A 24,696-nucleotide genomic window follows, 5' to 3' on the forward strand; every position below is an offset into this window, starting at 1 on the left:
CATCTGGATTAAAACTTGATAAGAGGTGGCTGACCTCTCAAAGGCATATTTGGTTGCTGTTCCCTTCAGGAAGGATGGAACCTGCTCAGGAAAAAAACAGTAGTTCCTTATTACAGAAATGCTGTGCTGTGCTGCCTTCCCCAAATCCAGTCCCAATTTTATAAGCCACATCTTTGATAGGTGTAGTTGTATCATCTTTTTTTTTCCTCTCTCTTTTTTAAAAATTAATTTTATTGGAGTATGGTGGCTTTACAATGTTGCATTAGCCTGCACTGCACAACAAAATGAATCAGCCATACACATACAGATATCCCCTCCCTTTTGGACTTCCCTCCCATTTAGGTTACCACAGTGTATTAGGTAGAGTTCCCTGTGCTCTACAGTATGTTCCCATCAGTTGCCTATTTTATACGTAGTATCAATAATGTATAAGTGTCTATCCCAGTCTCCCAGTTCCTCCCACCCCACCCCTTTCCCCCTTGGTATCCATAGTTGTATCATCTTAACTGTGAAACTGTGATTTCTGTAGTCACATCCCCAGACACAAGCAAACTGAAAAATGACCCCATTATGTCCTCCTGCACACCCTACCTGGGCTGCTCCATCCCTTAGGATACTCACAGGATCTACAGGCAGAAGCTGGAGGAGCTGACCACACTCCAGACTTCGTGCAGCAGCTCCATCAACAAGCAGAAAACACGACTGAAGGACCTGAAGCACACGCTCCAGAGGTAGGCTGGCTGCAACTCAAAGGCGCCCCTGGTTTTAAGGGACAGAATCCCAACTCAAAACTGGCCTGGCTTGAGCAGAGAATGGAAATTTTAATGGAAAAAACCAGGAGTGGCTTCAGGCATCACTGGATCCAGGGGTCAAAGGGTGTTTTTAGGAATCTGTTTTTTTTCCTCTCAATTCTGCCTTCCTCTAGATTGGCTTTACTCTCTGGCTGAGATGGTCACTGAGATGGCCAGCAACAGTGCCAGGCTTTTATCCTCTAGCCTTTCTTCCTACTGGCTTGGCCGTACCAGCAGAGTAAGAACTTGTCTTTCAGCAGAAGTTCTGGGCATGATCCTCATTGGCTGGAATTGGTCATGTACCCGTCTGCAAACCAATCATTGAGACTCTGGTTGGACAAGACTCGGTCACATGTTCACTTTATGGACCTGGGGGATGGGACAGCCCTACTTCAACCATATGGGAGGGGGAAGAGGATGAGGCATAGTTCCCCAGAGGAAAGTTGTTCTAATAAGTCCTATTGGGCAGGTAAATAGCAAGTATCCTTCTCACAGGTGTGGGAGCTCACCTCTCACCAGGCTCTCTGGTGTAGGGGGTGAGAAGTCCGGCATCCCTGGTGGGGATATGCTTGAGCTCATGACTTAGTTCAGTTCCTGAGGCCAGGATCACCTGTTCACTTCCTAATCCCGTGTCTTCACGGCTTGAGAAGTGCTCTCATCCCCTGCAGGTGAAGGCGTCCACTGGATACTGTGACCCACAGGGAGGCAGGAAAACAGGCTCTGAGTGGCTTGTCCCAGGTCACTTAGCTGGGCCTCCATCCCAGAGTTTGTGACAATTCTGGAATCCTGGTCAATTCTTCCTTTCCCTGGTGGACAATTTTTGGGACGGTTACTGATTATACCCCTATCCTTGACTGACCATTTTGGAAATGGAGGCCCATTAGTCATGGTGTAGAGTGTGGATGGTTCCATGTAATGACATCACCACCCTTGGAAAAACACATCTTACTGATGGCAGGACTCAAGAGTCTTTCATCTGTCTAGGGTTTTTCAGTCATGGCACTATCGATAATTCTTTGCTGCTGGGGGCTGTCCTGTGCATTGTCGGATGTTTAGCAGCATCCCTGGCTTCTACCCACTAGATGCCAGTAGAACCCTCTACCCCTGTCTTGACAACCAAAATGTTCCCAGACAGTGTCTTCATGGTTTGGGAAGTGCTCTCATCCCAGGTTTCCCCAGTTGAGAACCACTGAGTTAGAAGGTTGACCCGTGAGTTATGTTCTTATACCAAGGAGCCCTGCTCTTCTGAGAGTGTCTATGACTTGTTTTTCTGGTTTTGAGATTAAGTGTCACCAAAGAATAACAGTCAGACCTTGGTTGGTTGACTGCTTATACTTTCAAAGCATCCTTCCTGCCTGTACTCTTAGTAATCTTCAGGTTGTTCCTATAGAATAACCTGGAAAGTAGTACTGCCAGTAGATATCCATTGAACTTGTACTTTGTGTCCGGTATTCTAAATGCTTAACATTGCATTTATTCACTTTATTCTCACATTGATATTGTCTATAAGGTAAGACTGATGGTATCCCTGTGTTTGAGGTATGGAAAATAAGGCAGAGAGGTTGAAGGGCATTCCCAAAGTCACAAGACTAGCAGGGAGCCAGCATCAAACGCAGAGAATACAGATGGAGGACTGAGGTTGTGAGAAGCATTGCGATGGAAAGATGGGAGGGCGGTACCCAGAGTTTCCAGATTCTTCCTGCAGTCTGTGTAACGCCCCTGCTTCCCTTACGCCCACACCTCTGACCACAGGTACAAGCGCCATGCCAGTCGGGAGGAGGCAGAGCTCGTTCAGCAGTTGGGCGCCAGCATCAAGGAGCGGCAGAACATCTTCTTTGACATGGAGGCCTACCTGCCTAAGAAGAACGGGTAGGAGCTGGGGACCTACTCCCCAACCCCCAGCGCTGTGGGCAGATGCCCCGGCCTGGAACACCTGGTCTGTGTGACTCCTGCCTCCCTGTTGGGGCTTGAGTTTGAGGTGAAAAGGAGGGAACAAGGGCAGGAAAGAGAAGGAAGCTTCCTTACACGTCTCTCCATGAACCCAGGAGGGGACCTCAGCCCCTCCCGGGTGGTAGTGACATTCCTGGAAGGGCTTTTTCAAGGAACAAGATGAAAGATCTGGTTCCGAGGATCTGCCACATGCCTGATGCCACCTGGGGTCCAGAGGAAAGGTGTTCTTTCTCAAGAGAACAAACATTTATGGAGAGCCTGCTCTATGCCTGGCATCGTGCCGAGGGCTCTCCTGATGTCACTCACTTCATCCTCAGCAACCTGGTGAGTCAGATCCAGGAATCCCATTCTGCAAGGTTCAGAGAAGAGACGTTAGGGAGTATCTTGCCCAGGTGGCTCAGACCGGGTTTGGCTGAGCCAGGATGTGAACACTAGACATTCTGACTCTAGAGCTTGTGTTCTTTCCATCTTCCTCCTTCAGAGAAGTCCCATCTCCTTCCTCAAGTGACATCACCGCCACCCTGTTCCAGAGAGAGATCCTTACAATATTGTATCATGACTTGACGTGGGCAGCTAAAAGTACGTCCTGGGAAGCACCCTGACTTTTTTCCTGGTTTGGCCTAGCCCTAAGTCAGAGCCTTCTACCAGAGCCCTTCCTCTTGTCTTCTTTTTTGCTGTATTTGGTTAAAAACTCTAGGCTTTGGGTGGCGATAGCTTTCTGCAGAATGAAACAGCATAACCTTTTCGAGTGTGGCTCAGATCCACTTTCCCAGCTCCAATCTCCCTAGTCCTCTGTGCATGTTACATTAGTCAGGAGTCCTTGGACTGTAAATGACAGAAAACCCGACTCAAAGTTGCTTAATTAAAAATAGGGGATTTATTGGCTCTTGTAACTAAAAAGTCCAGGTGTATCTATAGATATGGCTGGACCCTGCTGCTCAAGTGATACTGTTAGGCTGTGTCCCTCATTTAGCTTTCTTTTTACTCTCTTTTCCAGTGTATGAGTTTTATTCTTAGGCAGGCTTTCTCTACAAGCTGGCCCCAGCAGCTCTGGGTTTGCATCTTACCCACTTAGCAAATCCAGTAGAGAACGCCTCTTTGTTCTTTAGTAGTTCTGGGAAAAGTCCTGTTACTGATTCTCATTGGCCTAGATTGTGTCACATGATCATTATTGACCCAATCAGGAAGTTGCACCACCTTGGCCGAACCTGGGTCATGTGCCTTACCCTAGAGCCTAGGGGAAAAGTGATTCTCTGAAGGGAAATTGTACTGCACTTCTAGGAAGTGGGGACTATATGCTAGGTGGGAAAAATGGATGGTCTTTTCACACCTCTGCTCCAGGTACACCAGACTGGAAATGCCCCTAGAATTTACTCATAGCTAGAAAGAAGGCTCTCCTGTTCCCTTTTCTCCTCTCAAACTTCTACTCATCCTTCAAAGCCCAGTTCACATGTTACCACCTCAGTGAAGCCTTTCCAAACCCCTCTCTCTCCCTCTGTGAAATTAACCCTTCTTCCCCTGAGATCTCATAACCCTTTATTTGCACCTTTATTAGTGTGTTAGAGTACAGGCTATTGTAACAGAAGCCTAATGGCACAATGGCTCAAACATGCGTGGTTTTTGTCTCTTACACACAACAGTCCAGAGGTGAGTGGACTCTGAAGGCCAAGAGTGGTGGGCTCCCAAGGTCACCTAGGGACTCAGGGTCCTTTTCCAACTTACTACTTCACCCCCGCTTGGGGAGTTGTCCTCCTCTACATGGCCAAAGCTGGCTCACACCATCTCATTTTCAGGAAACAGGGAAGAGTCAGGCAGCAGAGGGCAAGCAGATCCCTTTTTACAAAAATGTTTGCCATTTCCTACTGAAGCCGAACACATACATACCATACGACGCAGAAATTCCACTCCTGGGGGGGGGTGTGTGTGTGTGTGTGTATGGTGGAAATGAGTGCTGAATGTTCACAGCAAGGAAGCTAGACACAAGAGGCCACATATTGCATGAGTCCATTTATACGAAATGTCCAGAGTAGACAAATCCATACAGATGGAATGTAGATTAGTGGTTGCCAGGGGCTGGGGGGAGTGGAGAATGTGCTGCTAGTGGGTATGGGCTTTCTTTCGGGGGTGATGAAAATGTTCTGGGATTAGGTGATGCTGATGGTTGCACAACATTGTAAATATATTAGAAACCATTAAATTGTATAATTTATTTTTAATTAAAAAAATTTTTATGAGCTCACTTTATTATTTATTCTTTTTTTTTTCTTTTTTTTAGTTCCAGGTACACATAGTGAGTTGACATTTCTGTACGTTACAAAATGATTACCACTAAGTTGTATACTTTATTTTTTTTAATTTTTTTAATATTTATTTTTTTCTTCATCAAGTTTCATGAGCATCTACTTTGTGCCCAGCACCATTCTATGTACAGTGGATAAAGCTCCGAATAAGTCAAAGTTTCTGCGCTTTCAAAGCTTACATTCTAGAAGGGAGTGGGGGATGAAAATATATATGTACATACACACATATGTACATAATATAATCATAATTTTTTTTTATTGAAGTATAGTTGATTTACAATGTTGTGTTAGTTTCTGGTGTACAGCAAAATAATTCATTTATATACACACACATATGTATATTCTTTCTCATATTCTTTTCCATTATAGGTTATTACAAGATATTGAATATAGTTCCCTGTGCTATACAGTAGGACCTTATTGTTTATCTGTTTTATATATAGTAGTTTGTATCTGCTAATCCCAAACTCCTAATTTATTCCTCTCCCACCCCTTCCCCTTTGGTAACCATAAGTTTGTTTTCTATGTCTGTGAGTCTGTTTCTGTTTTGTAAATAAGTTCATTTGTATCATATTTTAGTTTCCACATATAAGTGATACCATATGATATTTGTCTTTCTCTGTCTGAGTTACTTCACTTAGTATGATCTCTAGGTCCTTCCATGTTGCTGCCAATGACATTTCATTTTTATGGCTGAGTAGTATTCCATTATATATATATGTATATATATATATATATATCACATTTTTTTAATCTATTCATCTTAAATTATATGCTTTAAAAGGGTGAATGTTATGGCATGTGAATTATATCTCAAGTTAAAAAAAAAAAAGAACATTCACAGCAGCTCTATTCATAATAGCTGAAAACTGAAAACAGGTCAAATGTTCATCAACAGTAGAATGAATAATTACATTGTGGTACCTCCACTCCATAGAATAATATACACAATGGGAAAGAAGGAACCACTGATGCAGACAACGTGGATGAAGCGGGGCGGGGGGGGGTGCGGTTTACTGACTGGGAGGGGGGCACGAGGGAGCCTCCTGGGGCTAGAAGCATTTTATTCTTTGATCTGGGTGTTGTTTACATGGATTTGTAAATATGTAAAAATTCATCATGTTGTATACTTAAGATTTGTACGCTTAGGAAGAGCCCTTTTTAAATTGACCTAGAAACTGTACACATGCCTTCACCTCACGGGCTGGAGCTTAGTCACGTGCTCACGTTAGCTGCAAGGGAGGCTAGGAAATACGGTCTCTAAGCCAGCTGAAATGGGAGAAATGGGTTAATCATGAAGGTCATGTCACAGCTGTCATGTTCTCTACTTAATCGTTTTCATTCTCGCTCCATGTGAGGCTTTTACCGCTGAGCTTAGCACCCTATTTTCTAATATCCGGTGCTCAGTGCTATGCTTATTAAGTTGGAATATTTTTGGTTGGGGACCACTCCTGGGGCTGTTAACATGGTGGCCCTCACAGGTCTTTCCTTCCAGGCTCTACTTAAATCTGGTTCTCGGCAATGTGAATGTGACCCTTCTCAGCAACCAGGCCAAGTAAGTATCCCAGACAACCCTCCACTTGGCTTTACAGAATCCAGGCATCTTGCTCTTGCAACTCAGGAGAAATGGGACCAAGCTAGTATTTTTGCATAAATAAAAAAACGTTCACAGTTGGGACTCTGGCTTTTGGTCTTTTGGAAGAGACTCTGAGGTCTCTTCCTCAGTGGGTAGACCACCTGGGGGAGGTTTCCTTCCTTCCTTTCACAGAGTCAATACATGGGGTGGACAGGACTGCCACTTTCCCATGAGAAATGGCCCCTGCTCCGTTCCACGCCTTATCACACACATTTCTCCTGGGAGGTAGGCAGTCCAGTCCTGTCCACCCAAAATCCGTCAGTTACCAGGGGACATGGAGCCGTGGCTTTTCCACTGAAGTAGCTGGTTGGGGGAGGAGACCCTATCTCTGCTTCCTGCCCATCACAGGCTTGGAACCTTAAACCAGGAGTCCAGGAACATGGAAGCTTTGCACACTGGCCCTCTTTCCCTAATTAATCATCACCGTTAATTCAAAGTCTCTCCCTTAGTCTTATCAGCAGGTCAAGGATCTGATGGGGTCAGGGTCCTTCCCCCAGATGGGCTATAGTTACGTGACCTTTTCTGGGGGTGTCTGTCACTGCAGATTTGCCTACAAGGATGAGTATGAGAAGTTCAAGCTCTACCTGACCATCATCCTGCTCCTGGGTGCTGTGGCATGTCGATTTGTCCTTCACTACAGGTGATGGGGTGTGGTGGTGTGTGTGTGTGGGCATGCGGGGGTGAGGAGGGCCATGAGAGAGGGATCCAAGGTCTCTCTTGCATCTACAGCATTTGGTGTGATAAGGTGTAGGGTAAAAAAGGACCATTTCTTTTTTTTTCTTTCATTTTTAAAAAAATTAAATTTATTTATTTATTTTTGGCTGCGTTGGGTCTTCGTTGCTGTGCGTGGGCTTTCTTTAGTTGCGGCGAGTGGGGGCTACTCTTTGTTGCGGTGCGCGGGCTTCTCATCGCGGTGGCTTCTCTTGTTGCAGCGCATGGGCTCTAGGCGCATAGACTTCAGTAGTTGTGGCACGTGGGCTCAGTAGTTGTGGCTCACGGGCTCTAGAGCGCAGGCTAAGTAGTTGTGGTGCACGGGCTTAGTTGCTCCGCGGCATGTGGGATCTTCCCGGCCCAGGGCTCAAACCCATGTCCCCTGCATTGGCAGGCGGATTCTTAACCACTGCGCCACCAGGGAAGCCCAGGAAGGACCATTTCTTTTGGGAAATAGCAGTCCTGTCTGTCCTACATCTGTCCAACAAATATCTACTAAACGGCTGCTGAAGCAACCTTTTAACATAGTAATTAAGAAAGAGCCCAAGTGGTCCACCCATACAATGTAATACTATTTGGCCACAAAAAGGAATGAAGTATTGACACATGCTATAACATGGATGAATCTTGAAAACATCATGCTGAGTGAAAGGAGCTAGATGCAAAAGGTCACTTACTATATGAACCCATTCATATGAAATGTCCAGAATAGGCAAATACCATAGAGACAGAAAACAGATTAGTGGTTGTCAGAGGCTGGGGGGAAGGGAAACGGGGAGTGACTGCTAAGGGCGACAGGGGTTTTTATTTTGGAGTGGTGAGAATGTTCTGGAATTAGATAGTGGTGATGGGTGCACAACTCTGTTAATATACTGAAAACCACTGAGTTGTATACTTTAAAAGGGTGAATTTTATGGTATTTGAATTATATCTCAATTACAAAGAGAAAGGCAGTGGGGGGAAGGGTGGGGAGAAAGAAAGAGGAAGGAAGGAAGGAAATAAAAAGAAAGGAAGAAAAGAAAGAAAGAAATAGATTGACCACAGACTGCCTGTGTTTGAATCCTGGCTTTGAAACTTACTGGCTGTTGCCATGGACAGGTTCCTCTGGATGCCTCAGTCTCCCCATCTGTAAAACGAGGGTGACACCAGGCCCTGGCTCCCTGGGTTGTCATGACAATTCAGTGTGTTGTGACAATTCCGTGTGTTAACACTGTGCGTGGCTCTGCCCAGCGCCTGGCACCCAGTGGTGTGGTTGAGAGGGTTGGCTGCTCTGTTTGTGTAGCACGAGGCCAGTGAGCTGAGGCTGCGCTGCCCCGGGGGTTTCGTTCCTCTCTCTGGCCCTGGCTTTTCTCCCCAAGTATGGCTTGGGCATTTGGCCCACGTGTCAAGGGTTTATTTCCTGACAGGCGCTTGGCTGGGAGTCCAGTTGCTGGTCTGCCCACTTGAGTGTCCAAACAAAGGCTCTTTCAGGCCCTGGGCCCGTGCCTGCCTGCTGCCTCAGGCCTGGCCCATTTCCCTGGAGGGCAAAGGCTGCTCACGCCAGTAATGCCTGCTCACATGCCCCCTGGAAGGGGTAGAAGTTCTTGATGTGCAACCAGATTTCCTTGCCCTGGGGCCTCTAGGGCCCTCAAAGGACAAACCTGTGGTGTGCTGTGGAGATCTAAGGCTCACTGAGGGCCTGGCATTTCCATGTCTCCCATCCCTTTCTGTATTCATTTCCTGGGGCTGTCGTAACAAGGCACCACAAGCTGCATGGCTTAGAACAATAGAAATATATTTTCTCACAGTTCTGGAGGCCAGAAGGCTGAAATCAAGGTTGAAATCACGGTTGGCAGGGCCGTGCTCGCCCTGAAGGCTCTAGGGGAGGATCCTCCTTTGCCTCTCCCAGCTTCTGGTGGTGACTGGCAGTCCTTGGCGTTCCCTTGGTTTAAGACTGTTTCACTCCAGCCTCTGCCTCCGTCGTCACATGGCTATCTTCCCTGTGTCTCTCTCATGGTCTTCTAATGAGGACACAGTCATTGGATTTAGGGCTCACCCTAACCCGGTATGACCTTGGGAATTTCCTGGCGGTCCAGTGGTTAAGACAACACGCTTTCACTGCTGAGGGCCTGGGTTCAATCTCTGGTCGGGGAACTAAGATCCTGCAAGCCGTATGGCATGGTCAAAAAAAAAAAAAAAAAAGTAACCCAGTATGACCTTATCTTAACTAATTACATTTACAAAGATCCTATTTCCAAATAAGGTCATATTCTGAGGTTCTGGGTGGATATGAATTTGGGGGGGGGACACTGTTTAGCCCACTACACCTTCTGTGGGTTAAAAATAGGGCAGGGGAGGGGGCCTGGATGGGCAGCTCATCTCTGAACCTCAGTTTCCTCATCTGTAAAATGGGAAGTAGTACTATCTTAGTTTGGGTTCCCCCAGAAGAAACGCCCTCCAAGACAAGCATTTGAATGCCAATAGTTTATTTGGGAGGTGATCCTAGGAAACACTGGTAGAGGAATGGAAGTGAGACAAGGAAGGGTTATTCTGTGGGCACCTGGAGTTCAGTGCTGCTGGGGAACTGTGGGACAGCGAAGGATGTGTCTCAGTTATCCCGCCCGAGGGGCGAGGGAGCAGGTGGTATTTATCCTCCGACTGCTGTCAGTCTAGGAAGGATTGACTCCCAGAGAGTGTTAATCCCCCTGCCCTCCTGATTTGCCTCTGGCACCAGCAGGGTGAGCTCCGGTGGCCTGAGAAAGCCCCTAGGCAGACCAGGAGTTGCACGTTCTGGCTGTTGGAAGCCATGCCAGCCGGGAATGGGTGGGGTACATGCACCTGCCATGAGAGCCAGCCCTGTGGGGTTGTTCAAGGGTCCAGAGAGATCGTCCACGTAAAATGCCTGCAATGTTGCAAGTTCCCAGTAGTTAGTGCTCGCCTAGTGTGTCAGGCTGAATAATGGTCCCCAAAGATGTGCGTGTTCAGTCCTCAGAACCTGCGAACGCGTGACCTTACATGGCAGAAGATCTTTGCAGATGTTTCAGTTAAGAATCTTGAGATGGGGAGATTATCCTGGATTATCCGGGCGACCCAGTGTAATCACAAGTGTCCTAATAAGTGGGAGGTAGGAGGGTCAGAGTCGGAGATGTGATCACAGAAGCAGAGGTCAGAGTGATGTGAGGCCATGAGACAGGGAATGCGGGCGGCCTCTGGAAGCTGGAAAAGGCAAGGAAATGGATTCTCTCCTAGAACCTCCAGAAGGAACACAGCTCTGATCTGATGACCTATTTCAGACTCTGACCTCCAGGACTGTAATAGAATAAACATGTGTTCCTTTAAGCCACTAAGTATGTGCTCATTTGTTACAGCAGCAACAGGAAACTCATACACTTTGGCGGGGCAGACTGAGACCAGCACCTCAAGCATGTCCCTAACGTGCCAGGGCCATAAAACTATTTTCACTCCTCTCTTTACTGATATAGGAAGGGACCAGTGGAAAATATGCTGGTAACCACCACTCGCTCCTGGGGCTGCCTCCTGTCTGGAGATATCTAAGTGACCCTCTGCAGTGGGAGGCCGTCTTCGCTCCCCCGTTTCCTGTTCAAGTCAAGTAGGCCTTTGATTTCCGCAGAGTTAGGCATATGAGACTCATTTCTTGGACTCTGGACGCTCTGTGGTGCTTCCAAAATTATTATGACAGGGGACATCCATAGCTCTTCCTAGGCTGCAGGCACTGTTCTAAATTCAGCTGATGCTCACAGCAGCTTACCCGGGAGGTGCCGTGACTCTCCCCACTTTACAGATGGGGAAGTGACGGCACGGGAGAATCACTGACCTGTCCTTGGTCCCACAGCTGGGAAGAGGCGGAGTCTGGATTGGAACTCAGGCCCCGTGTCCCCAGAGTCTGTTCCTGACCCTCCTGAGACTGCCTCTGCAGGCAGTGGTTCAGCGGGGCTGAGAGTCTGTCATCTGTGACCATGAAACAGGGTCACATAGCTTAAAAGACACCTTCCAATGTCTTTTTTAAAGATAACATTTAGTATATCAAATTGATTATTTGGTCTAAGATTTCAACAGATATTTTAATATACACATTTATGCAATAGTAGCATTTATGCTATAATTGTCTACAAAATAAAAAGCGGAACATGGGACTTCCCTGGCAGTCCAGTGGTTAGGACTCCGCACTTCCAATGCAGGGCACGCAGGTTCGATCCCTGGTCGGGGAATTAAGATCTCACATGCCTCACACGGCGTGGCCAAAAGATAAAAAATAAATAAGTAAATAATAAATAAAAAGTGGAACAATATAAGTGAGCATAATAGGTACAAGTATCCATTTCAACAGGTCAAATTTAGTTATTATCAACACTAATGAAAGCACATTTCCATATATTTAACCTTCAAGGCCCTACTCAAATGTCATCTCTTCTTTGGGGACTTTACACATTTAAGTAATTAGGAGTCTCTCATATTCATTCTCCCAAACTCTCCCAAACATCTCCCAACGTCTTTTGTTATTGTTAAAGTTGTATCCTCCCATTTCCCTCCCAGGGCCTTTGTAGTTGGGGAAAAGGATCTCCCAGTTCGGGGTAGAATGGAGGAGATCGGGGGTGTTCTCCCTCCCCATGCAGTAATTTCTATTCCCACGACAAATGGATCTGTGTGACACCAGGAGGTACAGAGCTGCTTCCTGTTGGGGTCAAAGATAGAGTCTTTATCGAGGGCCCGTCAGAGAGAGCCAGTGGCGGGGGAGCCCTCTGAGGGGCTGTCTGTTGCTGGCTCTGTCCCAGGATCCTTCACCCAGGAATGCTCACGGAGGGGGTCAACCTTCCCATTGTACAGATGGCAAAGTTGAGGCCAGTGAAGGTCATGCACAGCGTGTCTAAGGCTCTCCCCCTGACCAGGGCACAGCACGACTCTAGCTGCCATGTTCTGCCTGCCTTTAAGGCCTGTTCTGCCCACCGTAGAGGAGGCAGGGAGTTTTTTAATTTTTTTGTTTATTTTTGGCTGTGTTGGGTCTTCGTTGCTGCGCGCGGGCTTTCTCTAGTTGCGGCGAGCGGGGGCTGCTCTTCGTTGCGGTGCGCAGGCTTCTCATTGCGGTCGGTGGCTTCTCTTGTTGCAGAGCACGGGCTCTAGGCACGCGGGCTTCAGTAGTTGCAGCACGCAGGCTCAGTAGTTGTGGCGCACAGGCTTAGTTGCTCCGTGGCATGTGGGATCTTCCCGGACCAGGGCTCGAACCCATGTCCCCTGCATTGGCAGAAGGATTCTTAACCACTGTGCCACGAGGGAAGCCCAGGGAGTTCTTAAGTTCATCTTTTTGTATGTGTAGCAAAGTTTACAGACAGTTTAAGGGGATGGAAGGAGTTTACACTGGAGTTAACACTGCAGATAGTTTAAAATTGCAAATTAGGTTTCCAGCTTAAAGTCCTTCTCTTGTCATCCCACCAGAAATTTCATATCAGACAGATGTGAAATTTAGAAGGGAAACAGGTTGTCGTGGGCTGAGCAGTCAAGGAAGGAGGGGAAACCTCAGCTAGAGCCTTAAGGGCGGGTAGGATTCATGTAGAAAGGTGAGCGGGGGGATGGGCATTCTAGGTGGAGAGAAGACACGCCGCCGCCTTCCCGGGGTCACTGGGGGTTTCTGGAGGCACGCCTCTGTGGGCAGTTCTCATCCTGGTTTGCTGTCCAGCTGTGGTGGCGGGGACAGCCGTCCCTGGTTCTCATGCCTGCCCCCGTCCCGGGCGCTGTTTCTCTATGCCAGGGTGACAGACGAAGTCTTTAACTTCCTGCTGGTATGGTATTACTGCACCCTGACGATTCGGGAGAGTATTCTCATCAGCAACGGCTCGAGGTAATTGGGGGCCCAGCTTTGTGGCGGGTATGGGGGAGCCAAAGGGAAATCTGTCATGGAGGTGAGGGCTGTCACCCTCGCCTTGCATTCCCTTCCTCCTTGTGGGGGTGGGGTATTCATGACCATTCAGACCCAGGGAGGAGGAAAACGGTATCGGCTGCTACACCTCATTTGCTGTGCTCAGTCTCTTGCTTACAAGAAACCCTAACTCAAATGGGCTTCTTAACACAGTAGGAAATTTATATTCTTATATCAAGGAATGGGTCCATTGGCACAGACTTCAGGTAAGGCTTAATCCAGGTGTTCAGACAATGTCATCAGGACCCAGTTTCTCTCTGTCTCTCACCTATGCCTTCTACTGTGCTGTTTTTATTCTCAGATTCCAGGTAGGAGCCCCCAGCAGCTCCAGGCTCACATCTTTATTTCTAGCATTCCCAGCAAAATAGGGCACGTTCCTCTCTTCCAAGAGTCTCACTGGGTCCTACTGGCACTCACTGATCACATGCCCATCTCTGAACCAATCGCTGTGGCCAGAGAATGCGCCGCTGTGATTGGCTGGTTTTGAGCCTTGTGCCCACCCCCAGGGCTGTTAATGAAAGCCTGGAAGCTGAGTGTCAGGAGAGGAATGGTTTTCCAGAGGAAAATTAGGGTACTGTCACCAGAAGGTTGAATGGATTCTGGTGAGAAAAGTGGAAGGTCCTCTCACAGGGCAATGAGAGTCTCGGGACTGAGTTAAGATCCACGACTTGCCACTTGCAGGACCCATTTTCCACAGGTCTGAAGCCTTTTGGGGGTGTCCATTTGAACCTCTGCACGCCATCCTTGTCCCTGTTTTTCCTGAAACAAAAAGTAACAACCTCCCACCCCTCCCCACTTCCTCCTTCCTGGGGGCTGATAAGGAACGGCCAGGAGCTGTGTATTTAAGATTGGGGTGTTTGCCAAACCCCCAAATAATTTGCCACCATCTTACTTCTCTGCCCAGTGGTCTCTTACGGCATATCCCTGCCCTGCCGGGCCTTACCCTGAACGTAGAGCCAAGAGGTAAGGACCAGAGGAACAGCAGTTCTTAGGTATGCAGCCCTGTAGCATGTAGCCCTTTAGAAAAGATCAGTGTTTCTCAAACTGCATTCATTCTTGTCCCATGCACACCATTTTTACCATGTCCAATATCACCTGGATGATAATTTTCTCACATTTTAAATCCATCCTTTTTTTTTTCTACTTAAATAAACATTAATTTATTTTAAAAGGAAACTTTATTTCACCACCACACGTGGAAAACCAGCATCAATTGCAGAAAGGAGGAAATAGTGTAAAAATAGATTTTCATTTTCATTGTCTAATTTATTGAAGTCAATAATCTTGCTTCCTGAAGGCTCTGAACCTGAGGCCTGGTATTTCTCTTAAGCATGTGTATGTGTGTAAAAAGGGAGATTAGCAGATCTCGAGAGACATTAAAAGTGTCCTAGCATTTAACTGAGACTCTCCCCTTGACTTAATCAGGAGAATGGAAAGAACAGAAAACATGACTTCTCACCATGTGATTCAGTATCATCTAGTGTTACACTCAGGTACCATCTAAAACTTGGTGGTACATGCCCCATGCTTTGGGAAACACTGAAGTAGAAAATCTTACCAAATTAATAACATTTGTAGTTTTCCTTAATTTTAGTGAATAGTGTCTTCCAGCTTTTGGGTGGGGTCGGAGGGGACTCAGAGTAGTACATACTGGGGAAATGGGCCCAGGACAATGGTCCAGGCTTTCTTGTTACTAATTCTCTTTGTGCATCCCTGGGCTTGCTGTTGGCCTTGGAGTTTCCTCCTTCTGCTGGACTCATATTAAGAGTGTTCAGGGACATGCTACGTCTCTAACAGTCACTAACACTTTAGTAAGAGTTACCCTGGTCACTTTTTTCTGTGGATGTGGATGGGAGGGGCGGGTCCCCGAGAGGAGGGAGAAGAACTGAGTGGAGGTGCCTGCAAGTGTGGGGCACACCCGGAAAGCAGGGAGGAGGACTGAAGGGGGAAAGTGGGGTTCCAGAGCCACCTCACTTTCCTGACACTTTAATGGGGCCTTTTCTGGGGCCTCCCTAGGGCTTGTGCTCTGACGGAACAACAGATGTGTTGGTGGTGGGGAGTGTGGAATGAGTGGGGTGGGCCTGTAAAGGTGTCTCGTTTTCTGGAATGACTATGGGAGTTGTGGCCAATTTGTGGGGGAGGGAGGCATGGCAGGTGGATGGAATCTGGGTGATTAAAACTTGTGACTCATCCTCAACATCTGTTGGGTATTTAGCCTCCATCCTCCCCCAGCTCCTTCTCAGAGCTTATTTCTCTCCTGGGGGCGGGCAAGGGAGATGCCTGTGAGGTTTCCCCTCGCACTTGGCCCTTATTAGGGAATCGCTAAGAAACCCTTTCAAGAAAGCACAGTGAGGAAGAGGGAGTGGGTCCGGATTGGTATGAATGCTACCTTTCTCATTTCTGAAGCATCTCAGGGCTAGCTCTGGAGCTCACAGTTGGTACCCAGTAAACACCCCAGGGTCTATGTAGAAATGAATTGAACCCAGGCTCTGCAATGAGGGAAGGTCATTGGGGCCATACCCGTGTTCGAAAGACAGCTGGAACTGAGCCATATGGGTTTCCTGGAGGCTTGCTGCCCAGTTTTGGTCTGACGGGGCCTTTTTTGTCCTGTTCCCAGTTGCATCCGAGACCTGAATTAGGGGTGTATTGGGGGAAGCAGGCCTAGAGAGGTGGTGTGTGGGGAGGATGCCCCCATCATGGGCTGGAGCCACCCTTGGTTTGTGTCTGATGCTTCCCATGTGAGATGTAGCTCATTAGCTCAATTAGTGTAATAAGCAAGTCAACTTCCCTTGCAAATTTTGCAAATGACAGAAAACCACCTGATAGGAGTAAACATGAGGGGTATTTATGGGAGCATATAAATAGTTCAAGGAGGTCAAAAGGGCTCAAACAATGTAACAGCCCCCCTCCTTCTCCTTATTCTGCTATCTCCTTCACTGGCTCCCAGCAGCCCAGGCCAGCATCCTACCAGATCAGCAGTCCGAGAGGAAAGAGCATCTTTCCTCTACTGGCCTAGGGGCAATCTTGAGACAGACTTCCGATTGGCTAGGTGCAGGTCACATGCTCATCCCTGACCCAATCACTGTGGCTGGAGGGATGCAGAGCCCTGATTGGCTGGCTCTGGGTGATGTGCCCAGTTATCTTAGCTCCACTGAGCCACCCAGACTGAATGTGGGGGGTGAGGTAGTTCCCGGAAGGAAAGATAAGGGGGAGACCCAGAATGGGGAGTGATTGATAGGCAAAACAGATGTCCTCTACCGTAGTTCCGGGCCAGAATGAATAATGAATCAGGAATCATGTTGGCTTTTCTGGCAAGCCAACCCACCAATGCCTAGATCTAATGGGTTTTTATAAGGGCCTTTCCTAGGATACAGAGGTATAGGGGTGCCAGGGGCAAGAGGGCTCCTCCGTGTAGAAGCCATTCCCCCAGCCGCCCAGATGACCCGAAGCTCAAAGCCAGAAACAGCCAGGGGTTGAATAGTGACTGGTGCCCATGTCTTATGCACACATGCAAACGTGGCTAAAGTGTCCTGAAGGGAGCTCTCCAGGCACAATCCCCAGATACCAGGACATGCTGCCCCTACATTCTGGCCACGCAGTGTGCCACCCTTCCTGGGGCATCTACTGTCTGCTCATTTAAAAAGCCCACAAGCTCCTGCAGGCTTCATTTCTGTGGCAGAAGGGGCCCAGAGAATGACTGCTAACAGGTGCAGCTTTCTTTCTGGGGTGATAAAAATGTCCTAAAACTGATTGCGGTCATGTTTGCACAACTCTCTGAATATACTGAAAAACACTGAGTTGTATACTTTAAATGGGTGAATTGTACAGTGTCTGAATGACATCACAACAAAACTGTTATATAAACACACACATGTGAACGAAACCAGCCCAGAGCCCTGGGGTGTGCAGATGGACGATGGGGCTGGTGAAGGCACGCTGGGGAAGAAGCCATTTTTAGCCTCTCCCAGTGCCGCTGAGCTGTGTTTATTGGTGGCATCTGTCAGCGCTGGGCTTTGGGCACAGTGAGCTGTGAAATTAAAAGCTGCTGCTCAGCCAAGCTTGTTGCCCAGAGCCTGTGTCTGGCTCCAGCCGTTCCTGTACAGAGAGAGGGCATTTCTCAAGGGACCTTTGGGGGGTAGGACAAAGGACAGTGGGGCTTGCCAGGCCTCCAGGGCTTGCAGAGACTTCTTGGTAGCTCTTCAAGCTGAAAATCTAAGGATGGGGCCAACTGTGTTTTCAGTCAGAAAATTAGAGCCAGGGGTCCTTGTAGACTCTTGACGGGCAAGACAGGGACAGAGGGAAGGGGAGACTGGGAACAAAGAAGTGGACGGATGTCTCATCCTGTCCCGTGAACTCACGTGGCACCTGCATCAATCTCCTGTCACCTCTGTGCTGGTGGCATCTAGACCAGCTGCTGCTTTCACCAGCTGCACCTCCTGGACATCACTTTTTTCATTTCAACATTTCTTGAGTGCCTGTTTACCTGATGCTGTTAGTGCTGAGAATAAAGAGCCACCTAAAACCTTGTTCCTCACCACGACCCCTCAAGCATCCACAGGCCATTGCCTTAACACCCAATTTATGGCCAGAACTTCTTTTTTTTTTTTTGGCCACACCCCTGCAGCATGTGGGATCTTAGTTCCTTGACTAGGGATCGAACCCACGCCCCCTGCATTGGAAGCACAGAGTCTTAACCACTGGACCGCCAGGGAGGTCCCTTTCATTTCTTTCTTTCTTTTTATTTTAATGGCCAGAACTATTGAAGGGCTGCAAAGAGAAGAGAGGGGTAAGATGCTGTTCCTGCTTTTATGATGTCTGTGTTCGGGTTGGAAGGTTTTAAGAGCAGTCAGATCCACTTATTAGGACAATGCAGATTAAAACCTCCATGACATACCAATTGTCACATAATAAGACTGGGAGAAATTTTAAAATTGGGTATCCAGCATTGGTGAGGGTTTGGGGAACTCGCTAGGCTCTGCTGAGGATGGGAGTGTAAATGGGGATAGCGGTTTTGGAAGGTAATTTGAGAAGTAACCATGCATGTGCCCACTGACCCAGCCATCCTGCGTACTTCTTGGTAGCTGCCGTGGGGAAACAGCGTCATCGCGCGGGGGGCTTCCACAGGATGTCGTGGCAGCATGGAGGATGATGGCAACATTTCAGGAACGGCAGAGCCACATCCTGAAATGTCGTGTCGCATTTAAGAAGTCAGTGACAGGTCCACAGATAGCGGCCTGGGAGTCGAGACAAGAAAGCAACTTGCAGGATGATTTTAGTTCCAAAGAAAGTCTAATCCAGCAGCTCGTCCCCCAAACCAGCAGATCCTCAGGTGCCACCATTTGGTGAGCAGGAGTGCCCTGGGCCCCATGTCCCCACTTGGCTCCACTCCAGTTCTCTCCCGAGAGACTTCTGGAAAGACGAAGGTTGAGTGCTACCCCCACGTGGATGCCTCGGGGGTCCCAATTCCTGGCATCCCAGGGTGCATTTGACAAAGCAGATTGCTGCCACATCATGTTCCGATAACTGAGCTCCTGGAGAGGGGCCGGGGAGCCCAGCAGAGGCCTGAAACACACGCGGGGACTTCGAAGAATAAGGGCTGCCTGTGACACTGGGGAAGGGGTGACAGCCAGGCTCCCTGTCCTGCTGTGGAGTGAGAGCCCTGAGCCGGGGGAGCGCTGGGCTCTGACAGCACGGTTCCCGCAGCTTCTGGACTGACTGGGGCGAGGGCCTGCTGTAGATGGAGGAGCAGATGAGCCTAGGGCAAGGGGCTCCCAGAGAGAAGCTGCGTCTGGGATGGTGCGAGATGCAGCGCGTACAGTCTGTTGTCTCTCTGCATCTGTGTGGGGTAACGTAGGTAGCTACAGCTCTGCATAAACGTGTGCGAGTGTTCTGTGTTTATTCAACACGCTTATTGAGCACCTGCTCTGAGCCAGGTGTCACAGATACAGATGAACAGACAAAATCCCTGCTCTTTTGAGCAGGGAAGGGGTTCAGGAAACAAGTGAGAAGAAAATAATTTCAGATAGCGCAAGCACCATGAAGAAAATGAAGCAGGGTAATGTGTTCCAGAGCGGGGCTGTCTAGCTGTTTTATTTATTTATTTTTAACATCTTTATTGGAGTATAATTGCTTTACAATGGTGTGTTAGTTTCTGCTTTATAACAAAGTGAATCAGCTAGACATATACATATATCCCCATATCCCCTCCCTCTTGCATCTCCCTCCCACCCCTCTAGGTAGTCACAAAGCACCGAGCTGATCTCCCTGTGCTATGCGGCTGCTTCCCACTAGCTATCGATTTTACATTTGGTAGTGTATATATGTCCATGCCAGTCTCTCACTTCGTCCCAGCTTCCCCTTCCCCCTCCCCGTGTCCTCAAGTCCATTCTCTACATCTGCGTCTTTATTCCTGTCCTGCCCCTGTCTAGCTGTTTTAGATAAGGTGGTTAGGGAAGGCCTCTTAGGGAAGGCCTCTTGGAGGAGGTGACAGTTGGTCCGAAATTTGAACTTGGACCAGGAGCCAGGCAGGCCAAGGTCTTGGAGCAGAGAGGACAACAAGTTCGAAGACTTTGTTAGTCTTCTCGGGCTGCCATGAAAAGATACCATAGACTAAGGGACTTAGAACAACAAAAATTTATTTTCTCACAACTCTGGAGGCTAGAAGACCAAGATCAAGGTGCCAGCAGGGTTGGTTTCTCCTGAGGCCGCTCCTTGGCTTGCAGACGGCCACCGTGTCTTCGCATGGCCTTTTCTCTGTGAGCAGGCACACCCCTGGTGTCTCTTCCTCTGCTTCTAAGGACACCAGCCCTGTTGGATTAGGGCCCCACCCTTATGACCTCATTTAACCTTAATTACCTCTTTAAAGGCCCTGTCTCCAAATATAGTCACATTTTAAGGTACTGGGGTTAGGACTTCAACGTAGGAATTTGGGGGGGACACAATTCAGCCCATAATAGGCCCTGAGGTAGCAATGGGCTTGGCAGATTCAAGGAAAAGGATGCTTGGAGCCTCTTAGGGTGGGGGGAGGGGGAACGGGGAGGCGGGGCTTGGGGTCATGAGGAGGTTAGGGATGTGTTCCGGAGGGTAGTGGGAAGCTGCTGGAGGCCCGAGTGCCTCTCTGGGTCTCTGTGTGATTGTGCATCTCGTTGGACAGAAAGAGAGGAGAAGTCCTGGCTTGGGTACGTTTCTTCCTCCAAGGAGCTGTCTCTGGGTCACAGGGCGCCCCCCGCAGACACAGGCTGGGAAGCAGGGAGACACTTGCGTTTCTCTCCTGGCCTGAGCTCCTTTTCCTTCTCTTCTTTCAAGAATCAAAGGCTGGTGGGTGTCTCACCACTACGTGTCCACGTTCCTGTCTGGAGTGATGCTGACCTGGTGAGTGTCCCCCGCTGTGCCCCAGGGCCTCTGCTCACTCTCCCCAGGGAGCCAGTAAATGAGGACTGGTGGTGGCTGAGGGGTCCAGGTGCAGGGGCCTTATGGCCTGACTTCTGGGCCACGAAGTAAAGCGTGAGCTTACAATGGGGCTGCAGGGACACCCCAAGTCAGCTGGGGACTTTTCCGAGGAACGTCCTGTCTGCCTCCTGGCCGGGGTGACAGCAAGCAAGTCTGGACAGAAGAAGCACAGGGACAAAGCTGTGACTGATGGAGGGTTAGGGGGAATCGGTGGGAATTTAGGCTTCAAGATGCCTACCTGCACTCCCCTGGTTCTAGAATGGATTAAAGCAGTGATGGAAATTACCTGGTCCAGCCCCAGGGACATGGCGATAAAGAAGGTAGAATTGGGTTTTAAATCATCTTTTCTCTTCTGGTTGGAACAGAGATGGGGTGGGGATGAACAAATGATTTCAGAGCGGGGGCTCATCTTGGCTTTTCCCCCACTTCTCTGCAGGCCTAACGGACTAATTTATCAGAAGTTTCGCAATCAGTTTTTAGCGTTCTCCATTTTTCAGAGTGAGTGTCTCTTGCTCGGATTCAGGGGAGGAGGCTTGTTGTGGTTTTCACCGATGGAGGCTGTTTTGTGAAGGGTGTGTCTTGTGTGGAAGGGAGATGAGACTGGGGGAAGCCCCTGGTCGGCCAGGGACAGGGGAGGGTCCCAGAAATCCAGAAAGAGCCATCCACCCCCCATCAACTCCATCCTACTGCCCAGCCCCTGGCCTTAAGAGAGGAATGTCTGACCCACACCCACGCCCTGGAGCTCCAGCCACTGCCTTTTTCTTTTCTTTTTTTTTTTTTTTTGGCCGCACTGCGCAGCATGTGGGATCCTAGTTCCCCAACCAGGGATCAGACCCGTGCCCTCTGCATTGGAAGCGCAGAGTCTTAACCACTGGACAGCCAGGGAAGTCCAAGTCACTGCCTTTTTCTTCCCTGGATCAGAACCAGACCAGTTGTACCCTTCAGGAACTGAGGGGTGTTGGGGGCACTAACTCTGTTTTCCTCAAAATGGAAATTTATGTTCTTTTTCTCATTTAAGAATAGCTCTGGATTTATATACAATGAGGGGTTACCTCTGAGAAGCAGGAATTGGATGGTTGGGGACAGGGAGAGAGTTTTACTTTTCACCAAGTACCTGTTTGTTCCCCTTGAATTTTATGCCAAGTACATATTACCTATTCAAAAAATACAATTTAATTTTTAAATAAAACCCTGCTTACAGGCAAATACAAACATAAGCCAAGAAGGAAAATTACATATAATCCCACCCTTAGGGTGTTAATTGATCTATGTCCTTTCAAACATTTTTATTCATAAATATATATATACACATATACTGCATTATGTATAGTCTACAAACATGGGATCCCTCTACACAGCTTTGTTTATAACCTAGTTTATATTCTATTAACAATTATCATGGGTATTTTTCCACATCAACACGGAATTCTGCCTCCTTAATTTTTAGTGACTACAAAGTACCCCATTGTATCGAACTGTCTCTTTCATGTGTTGGTGCTGGGAGCACACAGCTCCCAGCATGGTGCCACCATTCCAGCAAGCATCTAATGAGTGCCAACTGCATGCCTAGGAAAGCTCCAGAAGTTTCTAGCCTAGTTGGGGCTTAGTTGCAGTCTCAGATAACCTGAGCTCTCTTTGAAGGAATAAAAGCAGGTTCAGACCTGTGTGTGTGTGTTTTGGGGGTGGGAGGAGGTTGTACCCAGGTGTGTGTGTGTGTGTGTGTGTGTGTGTGTGTTTTGGGGGTGGGAAGGAGGTTGTACCCAGGTGTGTGTGTGTGTGTGTGTGTGTGTTTTGGGGGTGGGAAGGAGGTTGTACCCAGGTGTGTGTGTGTGTTTTGGGGGTGGGAGGAGGTTGTACCCAGGGGTGTGTGTGCGTGCGTGTGTGTGTGTTTTGGGGGTGGGAGGAGGTTGTACCCTCTGGGCAGTGGAGACCTGCCAGCCTGCAGTGGAGGTGTCGCTGGGTCTTCCAGTCCCTGAGCTGGGCGCTGTGCTCCCCCTGCAGGCTGTGTCCAGTTCCTGCAATATTATTACCAGAGGGGCTGCCTCTACCGGCTGCGGGCCCTAGGGGAGAGGAATCACCTGGACCTCACGGTGGGTGAGTAGCCTAGCCTGGGGGGTGGAGGGACAAGCACCGGCCCTCCCTGCTCCCCCAGACCTCGCCCTGCACTCCTCACTGGGAACAGGTGCCAGTAAGAACCTGACAAGACCTGCCACACGCAAAGCCAGTCTGCCGACCTCACCCCAGTTGCTTTTCTTTTTTTTTTTTTGGTTTGACGTATATACACTAATACAGTTGCTTTGCATAATTCGTCGTGGGATTCCATTTCAGTTGACAAGTGCGAGACCAGCTGTGTGCCAGGCCCTGGATGCTGGCCTCTAGCTTCTTTTTAAATGGATATTTTTTGTCTGTGTTTTATGATGTACATAATCTTAGTCTAGTGTTTTTACACTTATGCAATTTATGTGTGCTTAACTTTCACTCAGCGAGGTGGGTGCCCCATTAGAAAAACTCGGAGAATCCAGGGGAAAGTGTGGTTAATAAAAATCTTCTATCTTTGAAGATGGTTATTTCCATCGAATTACTCTGCACAGTAGGCTCTATTTCATCAAGACTCGATTGAAGTGATGCATGCAAAAGCCAATTATAAAATGCAAAATCCCGTGCAAATTAAAGAAATTATTAGAAACCTAGTGCCGGCACATCAGTGTTCTGTAAGAGTTGTCAGCCCACTTGGTTCATGGTGACTTGAGGCGTTAGGGCAGTCAGGCCTGGTGGCAGGTGTTCTGCATCTTTCCTGGGTTACTTTCCTAGTGAGCGCTCACCCACCTGGAGGAGGTGAGGGCTGTGCCCCTCCCCCATCCATGCGTTTGAACCTGGCTAATCTCAGAGTGACTGGCATGCCTGGGCCACCTCACACGGGCCCTTCACTCCCTCCTTCCTCTCCACAGAAGGATTTCAGTCCTGGATGTGGCGAGGCCTCACCTTCCTTCTGCCCTTCCTGTTCTGTGGCCACGTGAGTCTCCCTGGAGTTTGTGGGTATCCCCTACACTGGGCAGACCTCCCGGGAACAGAAGGTCTTCAGGGCTCTCCCTCTCTCACCAGCTATCCCCGAGCTGGGCCCCACGGGGTCCTGGGGCTGGGACGGCCCCAGTGTCCAGGGATGCCAAAGGCAAGAGCCGGAATTGGCCCTCGGCACCAGCACGCCCAACCCCAGGCAGGGTGCCCCAGTTTCATTTTGGGGGGTTGTCAGTGTCTCAAGGGCAGTTGACAGCAGAAGCTGGGGGCCTTGGCGCTCTCCCTGGGCTTTCCCATGTGGGTCTCCAGGGGACTCCGGTGGGCTGAGCAGTGCCTGTCTCCCCTCTCTCCAGTTCTGGCAGCTCTACAATGCCATCACGTTATTTGAGCTCTCCAGCCACGAGGAATGCAGAGAATGGCAGGTATGGTGTTTGTGTGTGTGTGTGGAGCGTGTGTGTGCATTGGTTGGGGGGTTCCTGGGGAAGGCTGGGGCCGCTTGGGGAGAATTCCTTCCTCAGCTCCCCCTGCCCCCTGCCTGCCCTGTAGGGCCCTGCAGTCCAGAGCTTGCTGCAGCTGGGGCCTGGGAGACCATGGGAGGGAATTCGGAAGACCAGGGAGCCCCTCAGTGGTCTGAGAAACCCAAGGAGGTTCGCGCTAGGAGGGGGGCCGCGGGAGGAGCCCCCCAGGACTCTGCCTGATCCCCTAGGACTCACACCCTTCATCCAGTTAGCCCAGATCTCTGCCTTCTGCTGGCAAACGCTGCAGTTCGCAGGTAGCTTGTGCCAAGGGGGTTCTGAGGTCCCGGGGGGGCGCGGGGGGCATTTCAGCAAGGAGAGCTGACCCAAGCCGGCGCGGCCTTTGCCTTCTCTCTCTTGTGCTCTCTGCCTCGCCTTCCCCGCCCTGGGCGCCCCCCTGCTCTGCGTGCCCCCCGCC

At 49.1% G+C, this 24,696-nt stretch overlaps 1 protein-coding gene across 6 annotated transcripts in view; it reads left to right on the forward strand.

Moving 5' to 3' along the window:
* The window catches only part of TMEM120B (transmembrane protein 120B), a 47,236-nt gene that overhangs the window by 20,814 nt on the left and 1,726 nt on the right, over positions 1 to 24,696 (forward strand). For 2 of the 6 annotated variants that reach the window (XM_061170335.1, XM_061170336.1), the window contains exons 2-11: positions 613 to 731; positions 2,544 to 2,660; positions 6,537 to 6,596; positions 7,222 to 7,317; positions 13,132 to 13,221; positions 20,605 to 20,670; positions 21,185 to 21,246; positions 22,750 to 22,842; positions 23,697 to 23,761; positions 24,117 to 24,185. In XM_061170335.1, the coding sequence (XP_061026318.1) occupies positions 613 to 731; positions 2,544 to 2,660; positions 6,537 to 6,596; positions 7,222 to 7,317; positions 13,132 to 13,221; positions 20,605 to 20,670; positions 21,185 to 21,246; positions 22,750 to 22,842; positions 23,697 to 23,761; positions 24,117 to 24,185 (837 nt within the window). Of the gene's footprint in view, positions 1 to 612; positions 732 to 2,543; positions 2,661 to 6,536; positions 6,597 to 7,221; positions 7,318 to 13,131; positions 13,222 to 20,604; positions 20,671 to 21,184; positions 21,247 to 22,749; positions 22,843 to 23,696; positions 24,017 to 24,116; positions 24,186 to 24,309; positions 24,684 to 24,696 lie in introns of those variants that run through there. The other 4 variants (XM_061170332.1, XM_061170333.1, XM_061170334.1 and 1 more) reach the window with 4 other exon arrangements.

Source organism: Eubalaena glacialis, chromosome 15 (assembly GCF_028564815.1).
Source record: "Eubalaena glacialis isolate mEubGla1 chromosome 15, mEubGla1.1.hap2.+ XY, whole genome shotgun sequence".
Classification (NCBI taxonomy): Eukaryota; Metazoa; Chordata; class Mammalia; order Artiodactyla; family Balaenidae; genus Eubalaena; species Eubalaena glacialis.